The following is a 17,133-nucleotide window of genomic DNA, read 5'->3' on the forward strand; positions in this document are numbered from 1 at the left end:
AAGGAGGGATAGATGGAGAGGAGGGCAGCGCCACCTTGGCCGTGCCGCACCCCCCGTGCTTGCTGCGATGCATCCGGTTGCTGCCTGATGCAGAGCACTCTCCAGTTGGTCTGGCGGCAGCATTGCACCCCTTGTATCACTCACATGTGTGTACAGCTTCTCCACACCGCTGAAGCCAGTCGCCCGCTCGTGGTGCTCCTTGATCACTCGGGGCAGCTCCTCGAGCGGCACCACGGGGCACCACCGCCACTCTCCGCTGCGCTTGACGCAGCGGCACAGGATGTCCTGACCGCCAGCGCCCTTCAGCACCTGGAAGAACTGCAGCACCTTCTTGCTGTAGTTCTTGGTGCCGCCCTGCACTGCCGCCCCCCCTCCTGCACCCCGCCGCCGCCGGCCTGAGGGCGCCTGCTGGTCGCCCTGCTTGATCCGGATGATGCCCTCTACATCTGACTTAGTGAGAAACACATTCTTGGCGCCGTTTTGGCGCCGTTCTAAGGCATAAAGGATGACAGGTTGGTTCATAATTTTAAATTTGCGGCAGCTGCGGGGTGCGGGAGGGGAGAAATAGAAGCCTTAGAGACTCTGAAAGGCGAAGGAAAGGGAGGGATCGCGGGAGAGAGCGTGCCTGATGAGCCAGACGAATCGGGGGAGGTGCCACATCAGCGGGCAACACATTGCCACGCTGGCCAGGTGCTCCCCGAAAATCGAGTCCTCTCCCCCTGCCGATCCTCAGGCGTGCCTAGCGAGGTCCGATCTCCAAGGCGCGAAACGGCCAGGGCTGTTTACCGCAGTATTGCGGTAAGCTGCCCTTGGAAGCGAGCCCATCGCCCACGCGATCGATATTGGTTGCGGTGGGGCCACGCAAGGTGGATTGGATCGCCGCTGCGGTCTGCAGAGGCTCCTGTCGCGCTCTATGCGTTTCACCAGCTTTCGCCTCGTGTGCTGCACTGCTGAGCTGTGCTGCCTAATCCCTCCATCCCACCCGCTCCTCAAGGCCCCTGTCTGCATTTTGCCCACTGCAGCTAGACCACCACCACAACAACCCTAGCGCCCATCACCCTTGGCCCGGCACCCACCCCAGGCGCCCCGGATATCAAGGCGATTCCATTTCTCGGAAAATGAAAGTGGCCAGCTTGTTCTCGGGAGCGGGCGGCTTGGACCAGGGGCTCCACCAAGTAGGCCAGGGGCCTGCTGCCGACGGCACCTATCTGGGCGTGTTGTGGGCACTTGTGTGGTCCTGGTGGGCGCTGCGGCAGTGCAGGTTGCAGATGCTCTGCCAAGGGCGCCGTCTCCGCCCCATGCACCTGCAGGCCGGGCACGAGCTGTTGCTGCTGTGCGACAGCGATGCTGGAGCCCGGCAGGCACGCGACTGCATACCTGCAGCCAGACATGGCTGCTCAAAGGCCGTCACATGCCCTGGCTGGTGTAATTCTGGGACTGTTGAGAGTTTGGAGACATGCCCGCCAGCGTCTGCCATTATTGCAGGTCCTGCGCAGCAGTTTCCCTGGCGTGCGGATCCACGATGACGTGATCAGCCTGGAGAGGCTGCCAGAGGTGGGTGGGCACTATGCATCGGGTTTTCCATAGCCAATAATCATCAAATCAAATTTGCCTGCTTCGTAAGGCCATACCCACGTGTCCATGCTTGCAGGAGACCGAGCTGCTGGTGGCTGGCTTCCCCTGCATTGACGTCAGCCGTGCGGGGCTGCGGCGAGGCCTGGAGGGGCAATCCACCGGTCTCGTGCGCCACGTGTTCAGGCTGCTGCAGGCAAGCTGGCAGCACTTGAGGCGCACGAAGGACATGGCAAGGCAGACATACTGGGCATCTGCTTGGTTGTAACGCAAGGCAATGTGAGAACTAGATGAGCGACCGTGATTGAGCTGACTCCCTGCTATTTGCGCTCCGTGCTATTTGCAGCGCGCCAAGGATGACAACCGGCCGGTACCGTGGGTCCTGCTCGAGAATGTGAGGGCACCGCGCGTTTGTGCCGTTGCTGCTGAGGCTGGTCTATGGAGCTGTTGACAGACCTCTCCTTGCTGAGCACCGCACTTGCTTTTGTGGCTGCCTTGCTCTGCAGGTGGAAGCGCTGCTGGACAGACATGCAGGGGAGCCCCCCGTTATGCAGGTGGGTGGAATGGGGACAGAGGCACGCAACAGCAAAGCGCCCCAACTGTTCTTCCCAACATCGTGTGATATGACACCATGTGATATCATAATTCCATTTACTCCTTGCCACTGCCGCTGCTTTGCAGCACTGTGCCCAGAAGTTCATTGAGCTGGGCTACCAGAGCTGGGCATACCGCGTTGTCAACTCGGCAGGTGGGTAGGGCAGGCTCAGCCTCCGCAATGGCGCTGGCAGCATAGGCACAGTCTTGTGTCGCTCGCCAGCAGCTGGCAGTTGCTGCTGCCCTGTGGACACACACTGCCGTCCTGCCTGCAGGATTTGGCGTGCCCAATCGCCGCCGCCGGGTGTTCATGGTGGCGGCACTGCATGGTGATGCGCGAGACGTGCTGCTCTCGCAGGTTGGCAACTGGTGCAGCAAGCCAGCGAGATCCGGGCCACCTGCCGATCAGCCGGACCAATTCTCAGCTGCTAGTGCTGAAGCATGCTTTTCCTGGCCTGGTTGCAGGGAGCCCAGAAGTGCACGGGCGGCTGCGAGCACTTGTTTGGCGGGCGAAGGTGCTATCCTTGCCATGCTAACGAGCTGCGCAACATGCGGCACCACAACCGCGTGTCCTATGCTCTGGACATGGGCAATGCCATGTGAGTGGCCTTCTGGGGCTTGATCTTGCACCTGTGATTTTTGCTACTGCCTTTTTTGGATTGGATGCCAGCAACAGCTTGGTCCACCTGCCGCATGTGCCGTGCGCTGTCGTGCAGGAGCCCCGCCGGGGAGGATGTGGTTCCCACGTTCACCACCTGCAATGACCGCATGTTGCTGCTCCTGGCGGATGGCGCTTCGGGCATGCTGCGTGTCGAGGATGCCGAGCGGCTGCAGGTATGTTCAACACAGGCTGGGAGCTGGCAGCGGTGATACCAACCTGAGCAGATCGGCAGAATGTGAAACATAAGGCATAGGCACGCATCAACAAAGCCTGCCAGCGTGTTCACGATTTTGGGAGGGTTGCAGAATCTTGCAGTTGATTGTGCTGATGGTCCGACTAATTGGACGCCTGCAGGGCCTGGAGGAGGGCCACACCCGCCCCTGCTGGCCCATCCAGACCCCGGGCCTGGCCGCCCACCGTAGCGCTCGTCGTGAGGAAAATGCCGAGGCTGCAGCCAGCAAGCGATGGGACCTCCTGGGTGGGTGCCGCAGCCCTCCCTGCCACAACTTCGTGCTTGCGAGGCCAGCACAATCCTTGCTGCTTGCCAATTCGCCAGTGTTGGGTGTGTCTCTGGGGGTGCTTTTGCTTGCCTGCAGGCAATGCCGTGACAGTACCAGTGGCCAGGTGGCTGGGGGAGCGGCTGGCCAACCCTTACCAGGTGAGTTGGGTGCCGTAGATGTGCCAGGCCGATGTGTCGGCCCTCGGTCTTGGCCTCCTCATCTTGTCTCGCCGTGCTGCCCTGCTGCAATGCCACAACCCTCCGTCCCCCCAATTGAATGGTGCATACTACATACCATCATGTATGTAGTACAAGTATCATGGTGTGTCCACTGCCGACCGCCCCCTGGAGGCGCTGTTGACTGAGGGTGCAGCCCCAGAGGCGGATGCCTCCATGTGGTGAGCGGGAATGATGAAGGCAACTCCACAAGCACATATTGGCCTGGCCCCTCTTGCTAGCTGACGCTGGTTGACACCAATGCCACCAAGTCCGATTGCTGCAACTGTTCGCAGGCCCCGCCCGCATCATGTGTGGAGCCACGTGGCCACGAACCAGCTGCAGGACGCAGTCATCTTTCGTTACCTCAGCATCGCACAGCGCAAGAAGGAGGTGTCGCGGCGGCGCAAGCGCCGTGAGCGCGCCGCGGCAGCAGCCGAGGCAATACTGGCTGGAGTCGCCGGCGACGAGGTGGCGGCGGGAGCTGACAGCGGCGCAGACGATGGCGATGCCAGCACCAGCGGCAGCAGCGAGGACGAGGGAAGCGATGTGGAGGGCTTTGTGGGGGCGGATGCAGAGGCGGCGGAGATGCTTGCGGTGGCACGCGCCGCCAGGAAGCAGGCAGCGGCGGAGCGTGCACAGCAGGCGGCGGCTGCAGCTGGCGCTTCCACAGCCTCCCCCACCCAGCCCTCAGGACCCCTGACGCCTTGCGAGGGCTCTATGCCACCCGAGCCGCACAGCACCGCTGCTGCTGCTGGGTGCGAGGGCGAGGGCAGCGAGGGCGATGGTGCCAGCGGCATCCCTGCCGCCGCTGTCGCCGCAGATGCAGATGCTGTGGATGATAGGGGGACCCAAGCGACCCCCATGGTGGTGGCTGTGCCCAAGGCCAGCCAACCTGGCGAAAGGGGTGAAGGATCTGCAAAGGCTGAGGCACGGCTGGCTCGTGCCGAGGCTGAGGCGGACCAACAAGACCTGTTCCAGGCTGCCATCGTGCGCAGGGTGCGCCCTTGCCTGCCCGCCTGCCTCACTGGCCTGCGCTGGTGCTGCTGGCAAAGGGTGTAAAGGGACTGCTGGCAACTCGGTTGTGCTTTGAGGCTGCACTCAACTGCCCCTGACTCTTCTTTTCTCACTCTTGGCTCCTGCACCCTGCCGCTGTGCTGCAGAAGCAGCGTGGCCTAGTGCAACAGGTGGCACGGCAGCAATCGCAGTGGGATCGTGAGGCCTGGCCTCGTGCGGCCTGGTATGTGCGGGGTTTGGGCTGGTAAGCGGCGCCGAGGGGCTGGTCAACAGCGCCTAGTGCTCCTGGCATCCTGGCCTGCTTTTGTCTCACTGCCCGGTTGGCAACGCCCTTTCACCAGCGCACAGAGGTGTTTCTGTTTATGAGCATGCCCAAGTGCTAGGGTCCTCGGCCCTGCTTGCTGCTGCCCGTACAGCTTTGGCTGCGAGGAAATGAGCGAGTGCCCAGTGCCCATGCCGTTTGTTCCGCTGGGGGACTTCATTGCGGATGTGGGCAGGTGGGTCAGGACCCGGGAGGGTACACAATTTGATCGATTTCTATTTGAAACAACAGCCAACAGACAAAAGTGATTCTGGTGCCATGCGCTTGTGTCCCTTCTGCAGGGAGGCAACCCAGGAGGAGATTCACACCTACCTTCACCGCATGAGGGTGCGCGCGCTGCCCGCCTTATGCTCAGCTGCAGCCTGCCATACATCCTGTGCCCCTGCAAACCACATGTGCGCAGATCTTGCCGGCTTGTCCCTTGACCTTAGCACTCTGCAGGAGAAGGGGTGGGACGTGGGGCAGACCATTGAGAAGCTGCTGCAGAACGGCGCCCGAATTTCGGCGGAGGCCCACGAAATCGTGCGCATCCCGGGCCTGCTGACCGACGCAGACATGATTGGTGGGTGGGAGTACGAGTACATGGGCTCACACCTTGCTGCCAGCCTGCTGCATCCCTCCTCCCGGCTGCACCTGCCCGCCCCGGCTGTCTTGTTCACTGAGCTGCGCACCTCCACGCCACGTTCCTTGTGCAGGCGACCTGGTGTGGGTGCGGGACAAGACCGTGGGCTGCTGGTGGCCGGGCGAGAAGCTGGACCCGCTAGACATGCCGGCGGGTGGGTGGGGAGGGATGTTGTGCGGTGGACAATGCAGGGCCTGCATGCACTGAACCTGTGGGTGTGTTAGATTTTGCTTTTTCCACTGATGCTCTTTCTTGTGACGAGTGGTGTTGGCAAGCGCTGATGCGCTGTGACGAGTGGTGTTGGCAAGTGCTGATGCGCCCTGGCAAGTGCTGACCCATTTGTGCGCGCAGGTCGCGACCTTCCGGCTGGGGCAGTCAGGGCTCTGTCCGCCACTGAGAAGCTGGTGAGCCTGCCGCAGTACCAAAAGCTGGCGGCCAAGCTGACGCCTGAGCAGGTGCGAAGCTGTAAACCATGCTGCTGTTTTCATAGTTATGAGACAGTACTGTCCAACCGTGCAGAGGGCAGATGTCAGAATATGGGCCTTGTGTGCTATCCTACACCACCTGCAGCGCGCTGAGAGCCTGCGTGTGCTGGTCTGCTACCTACCAATCAGCAGCGGCAAGTGGCAGTGGTATCGAGCCTCGGAGCTGGAGTCCTTTGAAGGCAATGCAGGTTTGGGGGGGGCCTGCGCACTGCTGTGCTCGCCCCAACATACTTTGCCATGCTTGTCAGCATGTGTTTCTGCGCTGCGCCTGCCCCGCCCGCAGAGCGCGAGCGCGAGGCATTTGCGCTGGTCAAGAGCAACGGCGGGCGCTGGAAACATGGGAATGAGATGGGGTGTGCCCTCAAGGTGATGCTACCTGCTGCTGTTTGATGCATTTTCAAAGCCGGGGAGCCTGTCGTGCCTTCCTGTCGCGTCTACACTCTGCCCACCATTCTGCTCGAACGCAGGATGCCAAGGCCAGCCTGCACATCAAGCACCACCGCAACTGCCTGGAGGCAGACCGAATGCGGCGCACCCGCGCCTCGGCGGCAGCGGGTGCTATCAACCTTAAGCAGCGCTGTGGACAGTGCAAGACATGCATGAACAACTACGCGGGTATGTGATGTATGGGGGTCGGGAAATGAGCGTTTTTGGTTCAAGTGACTTTGGCCACCCCTGGTTGTCCATTTGATGGCTCTCCACTCTCATACGCCTTTATGCCCCACATGTGAGCCTGCAGGTCAGCGCCGCTTCGACTGCCTTACGCAGCGTATGAAGGCCGCCGCACTGTCGGGACATGCGGGGGCACAGGTGGGAGCGCTGGGTCTTCCTTACGCACGCCTACCATGTCCCACTTTTCCAACCATTCTTTCTGCTTTACACCTCCACCCTGCAGATTGGTGTCAACGGCGAGGGAGCCGTGGGAGCGCGTGTGGAGGTGTGGTGGCAGGGCGACCAGTGCTTCTATTCGGGCATCTTGGCGCTGTACGATGCCGTGTCCACAGAGTGAGCCCAAGGGCAGTGCACAGGCGGGATAGCGGGTGGGAATGAGGCGAGGGCGCCCCGGCAGGCGCCGTGCAGAGGGGCAGGACTGGCATGAGTGGGGGAAAAGGGCGTGTGGAGATGGCCTGCAACACCCGACTCTTGGCTGCCTGCCCTCCCTGCACAGACACACAGTTTGCTACGATGATGGGGAGGTGGGCATGCACCGCCTGTGGCAACATGATGAGCGCATCCGGCTGGCCAGCCCGGTGGAGCAGTGGCCGCGCGATGCGGCGCTGGCACAACACCGCCTCAAGCTGGCCCAGGAGAAGCTGCGGAGCAGGGACCACGGGCGTCGCATCGCGGTGTGTATCCTACCCGCACTGCCCGGCAGGCTGGCTGTATGGGCAGCATGCCGGCGGTTTTGAGAAGCTGCCACAGGCATGCGTCGTCACTTGCCTACTTGCCTGGCTGCCTGCAGGGCCCGATTGTGGAGGCTCTGCCACCGCCTCTGCAGGCGGACGAGCAGCCACCGTATGTCATGTCAACAGAGGAGCTGCGCCGCAAGAACCGGGAGGTGGGCTGAGCCTGGTGCGGCGTGAGCTAGCTGCAGCTGGCTGGCCTGGCAATGGGCAGGGCACTAGGGATGGGAAGCTTCTGACATTTGCCCATTGCTGGTGCCGCTGCGCAGGCCTTTGAGGTGCTGTTTGGCAGCGCAGTCAAGGGGCTGCAGGCCACGGGAGCAGTACCTGAGCTGACAGCTGAGGAACAGGAGGTGGTGGCAGCTGCCCAGCACGAGGCGCGTGCAGCAGCGGGCCAGGCGGCGCAGCACGCCAGTCTCGCTTCAGGCGGCGGCAAGGACAAGGGCAAGGGCAAGGCGGCCACAGCTGGCGGCAATAAGGGCAAGGAGGCAGCAGAGTCGGGGGCCGCTGCGCCTGCTTCAGCGGGCGGGCTCATTGGCGAGTATGCAGAGCTGTTTGGCATCAGGTGACCTGCGCCCGCGCAGCCGCGCCAGTTGCACGTCCTGTGGCTGTGGCCGGGGCTGGTTGTGCCAGTCCCTGCCCCCCTCCTGAATTGCCCGTCCTCCTTTCCCTTTGGTGCAGCCCCGAGGCTGACGCTGGCCGCACCCGCAAGCGCCATGCAAGGTCGTCAGCTGCCGACGAGACGGCCGGCAGCATCGATGCTTTCCCGTCCCCACCACGCATCAAGCGCGGCCGTTTTGTTGCGCTGGAGAAGTGTGGCGAGTGCAAGCACTGCCTCAACCCCAAACTCAAGAAGGCGTGCAAGGTGGTGCTCCTGCAGCGCAAGCTGGCGGGTGGCGCCTGGCGGGGATGAGGACAGCGTGGGTGGACAGCTGACCGGTAAGCGATTGGTGTACCTTTCACACCAGTTTGGTGCAGAAATCGCACCTTGTTGGTTTGATCATACAATGCATCGAGCTTTTACCCTTTTCCTCAGAGTTTCCTTGTGTTAGGATTGGGTACAAATTTGGTAGACGCACAAATTTGAAGATGAACCGCATTTGTCCTGCAATGGAACAGGGCTCCTATTTCCTAAACCTCGCGCTGGCAAAAATTGCAACTTTCTTGGAAAGAGGACAAAGCAAACAATGATCCAAATCACATAAGTGAAAAAATGTTGAATGGGAACAGATGCAGGATCGCGCCGGCCGACCATGCCGAGAGCCAGTCAGCATAAAAGTCCGACTACTCATTGTTTACTGCTGTCCTTCTTCTTGCTGGGCGACTTGGCAGGGGACTTGGCGTTCTCCGGCTTTTGGAACACCAACATGTGCATGGGGGTGAAGATGCCCTCAATCCCGCCCTCCATGATGGAAACTGCGGGGGAAGATGCACCATCACAGGTGTCAACGGCTAGCATGCAAAGAAGTAGCCGGCAGTCCAACCACCCCATCACCAGGTCACAACACTGCATCGCGTCGAGACGCACCTCCCGTGTCAAACAGCATCTTGTGTACGTCGCCCATGCCACGCGGCGCGATGCGCAGGAACTCCATCACATTGACAATCGAGCCATTGAACCTGCCAATCCACTTCAAGATTGGCACGTTGCCGCCCAGCCGCATGTACCTGTGAGGCAGGCAGCCGCGGAACAGCATTGCATGCTCGAACCCGCACGTGGCAGCGGTGATTGACCGGCATATGCCATCCCCAATTATGTCATGCGCAAATTCTTCCGCTACTCACCATGGCTGCACTGCGGTCTTGGATGCCTGCGCCACGTCCCTGCTATCTAGCAGCTTGAAGCCCACAGCGGTGCCGGCCTGCTCCGCCTGCTTCCAGGTCCGCATGTCCTGCAAGCATTGTGTGAGCAAGAGGCAGCATGCAGTGAGGTCGTGCCAAGCAACAGCACGAACATGCAGCACAAACAGCAAGCTCTCCTTTTCTGCACTACTCCACCCACCGCTGCCCTTCCGCCAGGAACAGCCTGGCCTCACCGGCAGGCCGTTGCCAATGATGATCTCATCCACGCACGCCACGTGCTGCTTGTTGGTGGGGTCATACAGCGGGGTGGTGACCCACTCGTACGTCATGAAGATGGCGCCCGGCTTGAGCACGCGGTACACCTCGGAGTAGACCTGCACGTAGAGGCAGGCAGGCAGCAGGCAGCTGCCACCACGGTGAGATGCTGTGCCAATGGGACATGCCTGTGCCGACAAACCTGGTGTCACCACACCATCGCTGGCCCCACCACCCACCCCAACACACCAACCTGCTCCAGCGTGGGTGCGTGGCAGGTGGCCTCCATTGCATACGCCCCATCAAAGCGCTCCGCCTCAAAGGGCATCTCCAGGAAGTTGCCACGAACAGCGCGGCACTGCGCCGCCAGCCCCTGCTTCTCGTTGTGGTAGGTGGCGCGCTTCACCTGGTACTCGTTGATGGTGATTCCAACCACGTTGCCGCCACTGCGCCGGGGGAGAGGGGCCCGCGCGGGGGGAGGGGGGGGGGTGTCAATCAGCGCGCTCAAGGCAGGGTGCAGAGACAACGACCCATCCGCGAGGACCCCGGCAGCACCCCTGGCCTGCAGCGCGGCGCCATGTACAATCCCAGGCTATCCCAGCGCCCACCTGACCGCCGCCACGGTGCGCATGGGCCCACCCACGCCGCAGCCCACATCCAGCGCCGTCTTGCCAGGGCCCAGCCGGATGGTGGCTGCGGCCCAGGCCTCATGCGCCACCTCGCTGGCCGACCAGCTGCGGTTGGGCAGCTTGCGGGAGAAGTGGAAGCTTTGGCCCCACCCCCACTCGTACAGGTCGGTGACCAGGGAGTAGAACTTGTCCACCAGGTCAGCCACCTGAGGCAAAAAAGGGACGGGGCACAGACGGAGGGTGGCATGGCAAGCAGCAGGCAAAGCGGGGAGGAGGTCATGCCACGCAACAGCTAGTGTGCAGCACAATGCAGCCTGCATGTAGCTGTCCAAATGAGCCGTTGCGCTAGCGTCGGCGGCACATGTGTGTCCCCATGGCTTGCCTTTTGCGATTCCTTCATCACCGCACCCTTGCCACGCTCCAGCGTGTTGTACTCGCCATAGTACTCCTTCACCTGTGCATGCCAAGTCAGCAAGGGGTGGTGTGAGTTCATGGTTGGAAGGTGTAGCATTTCTGCAGGCGTGGCGAAAGCACCGCGGCGCCCACCCGCCGCCCACCCGCCGGGCATGGCGGCAAGCCCGCGGCAGGAAGGGTAGGAGGACCGAGGGTGCCCTTTACCTCCCCATCATTCAATTCAAGCTCCCCGGGCCCTGGCATAGCTCGCCACGGGCCTCACCGTGTCCTTGACTTTGCCCGCATCGACGGCGCCCCCGCTGATGTCAAAGCTGCTGGGGCTCCTCTTGTAGCCGCTGCTCCGGGCATACAGGTAGCCCAGGGTTGCCAGCCCAGCTGCGCCGCCGATGACCGCCGCAGCAGTCTTGTGTTCGTGGAACAGGCTGCTGTCCAGCTGGATGCTGCTGAGAGCCACCATGCTGGCTGAATGCCCCCACGATCGATCGTGTGTTCGTTGAGAGCTCCGGCGCATGGTGGAGTACAATTAAATCGTACATGAGGCCTGCAAGCTTTTTGAGGTCGACAAGCACAGACATGCTCTTCTTCTGCTCTACAGATGCAGTGACGGATGCAAAGAAAGCAGGCTCTGCCCAAGCACCTGCTGGACCAGGCTGCTGGCGGGGTGTCTGCGGCTGTGGGGCTCTCCCAGGCGGCAGTGGCAGGCTCCGGAGCTCACGTGAGTGACCGCCAGGCCAGATCACACACTTGCCGCCGCCGTCTTGCCGCCGCAACCTGCCACCGCCCACTCCCCACCACTCTGCAGGCAGTTCACACCGCCGCCCACGGCTTGGTGGCTCAGGAGAAGCACTTCGCAGGCACCTCCCGCGCAGTAGAGGGCCTGCAGAGGCTGGTGGAGCAGCTGGGAGCGGCCCAGGCGGGCATCGCAGCACACGCAGCCCACCTGCCCGCAGCGCATGAAGTGGCCCAGCGAGCGCTGGACAGTGCCAGCACTGCAGTTCACTCGCAGGCACAACTTGTGCATGTGGACCAGCATGGCTCCAGCAAGCCAGGCACAGCAGCCTGGGCAGACACATGCTGATGAGGTCATAGCGGCCGCTGAACATCGTCTGGCAGGCGGCAGCCCGGTGGCGTGTCTGGCGCTGCTGGCAGTGCTGCCGCAGCCACTGCACCAGCTGCTTCCGGTGCGCCAGATGCAGGCGCTCTGCCAAGTGCAGCTGGCTAGTGGCAGCTGCAGCACCGGCGCTTCCAAGGCCTGGTGGAAGGTGGGGAGGCGCGTTGTGTGCTTTGCAACACCTCAGCGTGGCGTATCTAGCCACCGCTTACTGGACACTTTTTAGTTGCTTGCATTGCCAAGCTGGACCAACCGGCACCCTCATGTTGCCCTTGTTTATTCCTGTACACAGGTGTTTGGCCTGGAGGCAGCATCTGCTAGCTCGGCCGATGTGCGGCGGCAGTACAAGCGGCTGGCGGCGGTGGTGCACCCCGACAAGTGCCGCCTGGTGGGGGCAGCCGATGCCTTTAAGCACCTGCATGCAGCAGCAGACCGTCTGCTGCAGAGCCTACAGGAAGGTGAGGGTAAGCATGGCCCGGATGGCAGCTCAGGCCATGGCTCCTCCCCTGGCAGCAAACGAGCTCGAACAGACCACACAGGAGCAGAGGCATGGATGAATGGCAGCACCAGCGTCAATTGGGATGATGCCATTGACGATGATTGGCTGGAGGATGGCGGCGGCTTCCCCTGGTGGGATGAATGGGACGCGTATGAGCCGGCGCGGCCGGCTGGCGCAGAAGCCGGAGGTCATGCAGCAGTTGCTGAAGAGGCAGGAACAGAACGCCGTTCAGACGGGCAGCAGGCGGGCGGCGGGCAGGAAGGCGAGTCGCAAGCAGCAGTACAGTCCGGCACAGCACGACGCCAGGAATGGGAAGTTGAGCAGGCGCGGCTATTGGGCATGGGACTGGAGGAGCTGCGGGCCGAGGTGCGGCGGCGGCAGGACTGCCTGATGGAACCGCAGGTGGATGCAGCGGGACAGCCACTGCCCCTTCCCCAGCTGCAGGCAGAGCTGCGGCAGGCGCGGTCGATCCTGGCTGACAGGGTGCAAGCAATGGCAGCTGAACGAGCGGCCACCGCAGGCGGCGGATTTTTCTAGCGTGTGGTCCCGCTGCTATATCACTGTGTACTATGTTTCCTTCTTGTTGGCGCTTCCTGCTCAAACTGTAATCCCTGCTTGTCTAGTGTTTGCATCCATCACTGACCATAAAGCTGGTGATGTCAGCTGAACAGCTAGAGATGTGCAGCACAGAGGAGAAGCCAATATCATTTGGACTGGCGGTGAAAACAAAGCACCAAAGGAAACAAGACGATCGCGCAAAATCTGGGGCACTAGTGCGCCGCAGTGCTCCCATTAACGGCATCAGACGCTAAGGCACATCTGTGCTTGCGCATCAGGGGCACAACTTCCTGCCTGCTGCCCAGCATGTCGCAGCAGTGCCCGCACCCATCGAGCGGAGCCCCCTCAGGACAGCGCCCCCGACGCGCCTCTCCGCTTGCTGCGGGCCTTCTTGGTGACCTTGGTGCGGCGTGGGTTGCGCAGCTTGGTGTCGCGGTTGGGCTTGTCCAGCACGCGGTAGATGCGCATCATCCAGTGCTCGCTGGTGAACACCTCCTCAAAGTACTTGAGCCTGCGAGGCAGGGGGGAGGGCGGGGGGCCCAGTGGTCAACCATGCCGCCAGGCAGGCCAGATGGGCCAGACATGGTCGGCAGCTGCTGGAGGCACACCGACAAGTAAAGTAGTGGCTGGGCGGCCGGTGGCAACTCACTCGAAGTCTGTCTTGCCGATGACGGTGTTGCGGACACGGTCGTAGCCGCGTGGTGCACCAAACATGGGACCGCAGTCGGCAAAGCGGTAGTAGGACAGCCTGCACAAACAATGGTGCGGGAGTGGGTGGTGCTGAGAGAGCGCCCAGCGATGTGCTGTGGCCAGCAGGCACGCCTGCAAGATACAACATGCACGCAGCCTGCCCCAGCTGCTGAGCCCCCGCTGGGCTCACTTCCACATGGTGGAGTCCAGCAGCGCCTTGCCCGCCTGGTCATCCACACGGTAGTTGCCTGCGGGACAGAGGGCCCAAGTTGGTGGGCAAGGCGCGGTGGCAGGGCAAAGGGATGAGAGCGCACAAGCTGCCAAGGAGCCACCCACCGTCGCTGCCAAGATAGTTTGGCTCCTTGATCTCGGGGAACACGCCGCCGCCGATGCGCACCATCCACAAGAACTTGTTGATGTCGTCGCTGGGGTAGCTGCAAGGAGGGCAGCAGGGGGTGGCGGGCAGCGGCAACAGAGGCTCGAGGGCTGCGTGGTGCAAGCCCCACCACGCAGCCTCCCCAATGGGCTCCTGGGTTTGCAGGCCCAGCCCTCGCGACCCACTCCCTCCGCTGCCCCATCCTCGAAGCCAGTCCAAGCCAGCGCTGCACCCACCCGATGAAGCCGCCAAACACCACAAACACATACTCCACATCCAGGCTGCGGAAGATCTGCCACGCCTTGCGCTCCGGGCTGGACATCGCGCGCCCAACCTGCGGTCGCGGGAAACGCGGATGGCATATTGCAGGTACACAGTTGAGCACCAGGTGGTGGACTGACTTTTGAGAATGAAAATGTCAACCGCCATGCCTGTGGTTGCCAGGCCCAGGCCACTGCCATGTCTAAACTCACGGTGGCAATGTGGGTGTTGTTCCAGGTGTTGTTGTCCACGATGACGGTGCGGTTGGCCATGGCGGTGGTCTGGTAGCCATAGTCCCACCAGCTGGCCACCTTGGCATCGGGATCTGTAGGGCAAGCGGGTGTGCTGGTGGGTGGCACAGGTAGGGGGCAGGAGGAAGGCCGGCGCCACCAACCCGTTCTTTCTCGAGCCAGCCAACCAGCCACCCCACACCTCACCTGTGTTGTACGAGAGCCAGGCGTATGCCTCACGAAAGTCGTCAAATACCTTGATGCCACCATCAGCACGCCGGCTCTGCAGGACATCAGGAAGGGCTCAGAGCGGCAGTTGAGAGGGAAACAAGCCCGCATTTGGTGCATGATTGTGGTACGGCACCGGCCCTGCGGCTGACACCAACAACTGCACAATATGCTGGTGAATGCAGCAGGCTGTCCCGGGCTCCTGCTCCCACCTGCAGCACGATGGATGGGGCGCTGTACATCTCCCCCGCCACGTACACAGAGTGCTTGTAGAACAAGCTGCAGCAGGGGGCAGGGGCAATGGCCAGGCAGGAGGTAAGGCGAAGGCGAACGCATTAATGACGCCTGTCGCCTGCCATTCGCTCTTGCGTCGCCGCCCCTCCCCGACTACCCACCTCGTTCCCGCAAACACCAGGATCAGGCCCACAATCGCCACATCCTTGGGCAGCGGGCGCCACGTATCGGATATCCAGCCGCTGTCGGCGCTCGCGCTCTTCTTGGCGTGCTTGGCGCCCTTCTTGCCGCCCTTGTCCGCTGTGGAGCTAGCTGACGCCTTCTTGGAGCCACTGGGGGCAGCAGTGGAGTCCTCTGCAGGCAGGGCCCCAGCAGGAGAGGCAATGAAAGTGACCCTCTCAGCACACCAACTGGCTGCCACCGCAAACCAAAATCCGCCACCTGCCCACCTGCCCCATCCTCCGCCTTCTTGCCCTGCTTTTGTGCGCTGTCACCATCCAGCTGCGCCGCCGCCAGTGAGGTGGCCAGGTAGGATGTGACCTCGGACAGTGCCAGGCCAGCCAGGCAGCACGCTGCCGGGGCTAGCACCAGCATGAGACGAACCTGCAAGCAGGAAACAGGGCAGTCGGGGAACAATGCCGAGAAGAAGTTCCTAAAGGAGGCATGCACATGAGGCAATGCAATCTTGCTACACATGCACACTCTCGCTACCAACCTCAGCCACACCCACAGCACTGCACAGCACTGCACAGCACTGCACAGCGCAGGCGCCCTACTCACCATGACACCCGAGAAGTAGACGGCGGTCACGCCGTAGAGCAGAAGGAAGAGGGAGGCATCAGTGAGGGGGCGGAAGCAGAGCAGCAGGCCCGCGGGCGCCAGCAGCGAGGAAATGTGCAGGTCTGTGAAGTAGGAGGACCAGGAGGGGGGCTGGTGCTCTGCGGGGAGGGCAGGCAAGCGGCAGACAGCACGCCATGAGCAAAGGTTGGCAGGGTGCGCGGGAAATGGAAGCCCCCAAACAGCAGGCCCAACTTTGTTGTTGGATATGCATAAGGAGCGCACGCCAGGGCCGCACCCGACACGGATGCGATGATGGGGATGTACTTGGACGCGTAGGTGGGATCCAGCAGAGACAGGGACCGGCCTGAGGGAGAGAGTGGCATGGGCAGGGGAGAGGCAGGTTGTTGGCAGGCAATGTGATCAGAACGCAAGTGCAACAGGGGGGCTACAGCTGCATAGCATACAGGGCAGAGCAGAGTGCTGCAGTGCTGCGGCTCCGCACCTGTCCATCCAAATGTCGGGGAGGCAGCCACGTAGGAGACCACCAGCGCCATGACCACTGCCAACGCGGTGGTGCCAAACGTGAGCACCAGCTTCTTGGCGGCTGTGAGCGGAAAGGGGCCAAGGAACAAGGCAGGGTTGGGAGAGTGGTCTACTGTATGTGTGTGGGCCAAGAAACATGGACCAGATCGTGTGTCTGCCGCATCCGCACACACACCAACCAAAGCAACACCCACCCGAGTAGGCGCGGGGAGGCAGCATCTGCTGGATGTACTGGATGGCCAGCGCGGCGTGCAGCAGCCCAAAAACGAAGAAGGATGCCATGTGCTCGCTCATCAGCACCGCGTTGAACCCAATCACAGGGATGTTGGCTGCAGGCAGAGGTTGTTGAGAGGGCAGCGCCAGAGAAGCATGGAAAAAGGCGCAGAATCAAGAGTGGGCAGCCTCACCGCACCGAACGACATCAAACACCATCCCCTGCCCAGACGCCACCCTCGCTGCCCTTCAAATCCTGGCGCGCACCTGCCGCCAGTGCTCCCAGGATGACCCAGGGCGCGTATGCGATGTAGAGGCGGGCTGACACGCGCTGGAAGACAATGCAGGCGAGGCAGTGGATGGGGAGAAGGTTGGCGATGAAGGAGTAGCCACCCCAGGAGGCCACCATGTAGAGGTAGCCAAAGAACAGCGCGGTGGCCCACTTCAGGCTGCCCGTGTTCAGCGTCTGTGGCAGAGGAGGCGGGGGAAGGGGGAGGCGGGGCGTGGAACGCGGTGAGGTGCGCAAGGGGCTCGGCACATAGGACAGCGACAACCGCTGAACCAGCAAGATGGGATCAGCAGCTTACTGCGCGCTCTGTCCCCGCCTGAATTTCCCCCCGCCCTCAACCCCAACAGCGCCCCAGGCGCTGCACCCACCTTGACGTAGAGGTAGAAGACAAAGACGAGGGCGAAGATGGCCACAGCCTCCAGATCGTACGACCCAGCCACCGACCGCGAAATGTATGAGGGGACGACGGCGATGATGGCGGCGGAGGCCAGCCCTGCCCCCTGCCCCCGCACCTCCTTCATGAACAGGTAGGTGGACAGGGCGCAGAAGGCGGAGAACAGGGGCGCGGTGAACACGCAGACCTGTGGAGGGGATGGGGGGGGGGGGGGTGGGGGCTGGAAATGGGGGGA

At 62.2% G+C, this 17,133-nt stretch overlaps 2 protein-coding genes across 2 annotated transcripts in view; one reads left to right on the forward strand and one right to left on the reverse strand.

Annotated features, from left to right (window-relative positions):
• Positions 1-1,389: 1,389 nt before the first annotated feature.
• On the forward strand, positions 1,390-8,304 carry CHLNCDRAFT_52434 (expressed protein; the record flags this gene model as incomplete). Its single annotated transcript, XM_005847161.1, has 27 exons — positions 1,390-1,554; positions 1,652-1,750; positions 1,919-1,966; positions 2,079-2,126; positions 2,254-2,320; positions 2,442-2,524; positions 2,632-2,765; positions 2,883-3,000; positions 3,182-3,305; positions 3,424-3,485; positions 3,636-3,724; positions 3,839-4,541; positions 4,706-4,803; positions 4,976-5,056; positions 5,163-5,208; positions 5,323-5,443; positions 5,577-5,657; positions 5,855-5,958; positions 6,074-6,176; positions 6,272-6,354; positions 6,456-6,603; positions 6,728-6,798; positions 6,884-6,993; positions 7,157-7,334; positions 7,451-7,546; positions 7,661-7,956; positions 8,073-8,304. The coding sequence occupies 27 exons, from the start codon at positions 1,390-1,392 to the stop codon at positions 8,302-8,304; spliced, it is 3,588 nt and encodes a 1,195-aa protein (XP_005847223.1).
• Positions 8,305-12,715: 4,411 nt separating this feature from the next.
• Positions 12,716-17,133, reverse strand: part of CHLNCDRAFT_31189 (hypothetical protein) — a 5,374-nt gene continuing 956 nt past the window's right edge. The window contains exons 5-20 of the mRNA XM_005847303.1: positions 16,873-17,118; positions 16,483-16,681; positions 16,197-16,331; positions 15,962-16,063; positions 15,755-15,823; positions 15,460-15,617; positions 15,101-15,282; positions 14,841-14,987; positions 14,658-14,724; positions 14,425-14,500; positions 14,200-14,312; positions 13,963-14,060; positions 13,687-13,784; positions 13,541-13,598; positions 13,310-13,408; positions 12,716-13,171 (exon numbers count right to left, since the gene is read on the reverse strand). Coding sequence (XP_005847365.1) covers positions 13,006-13,171; positions 13,310-13,408; positions 13,541-13,598; positions 13,687-13,784; positions 13,963-14,060; positions 14,200-14,312; positions 14,425-14,500; positions 14,658-14,724; positions 14,841-14,987; positions 15,101-15,282; positions 15,460-15,617; positions 15,755-15,823; positions 15,962-16,063; positions 16,197-16,331; positions 16,483-16,681; positions 16,873-17,118 — 2,013 coding nt within the window. The 3' untranslated portion in view covers positions 12,716-13,005. The remainder of the gene's footprint in view (positions 13,172-13,309; positions 13,409-13,540; positions 13,599-13,686; positions 13,785-13,962; positions 14,061-14,199; positions 14,313-14,424; positions 14,501-14,657; positions 14,725-14,840; positions 14,988-15,100; positions 15,283-15,459; positions 15,618-15,754; positions 15,824-15,961; positions 16,064-16,196; positions 16,332-16,482; positions 16,682-16,872; positions 17,119-17,133) is intronic.

Source organism: Chlorella variabilis (genome assembly GCF_000147415.1).
Source record: "Chlorella variabilis unplaced genomic scaffold CHLNCscaffold_11, whole genome shotgun sequence".
Lineage (NCBI taxonomy): Eukaryota > Viridiplantae > Chlorophyta > Trebouxiophyceae > Chlorellales > Chlorellaceae > Chlorella > Chlorella variabilis.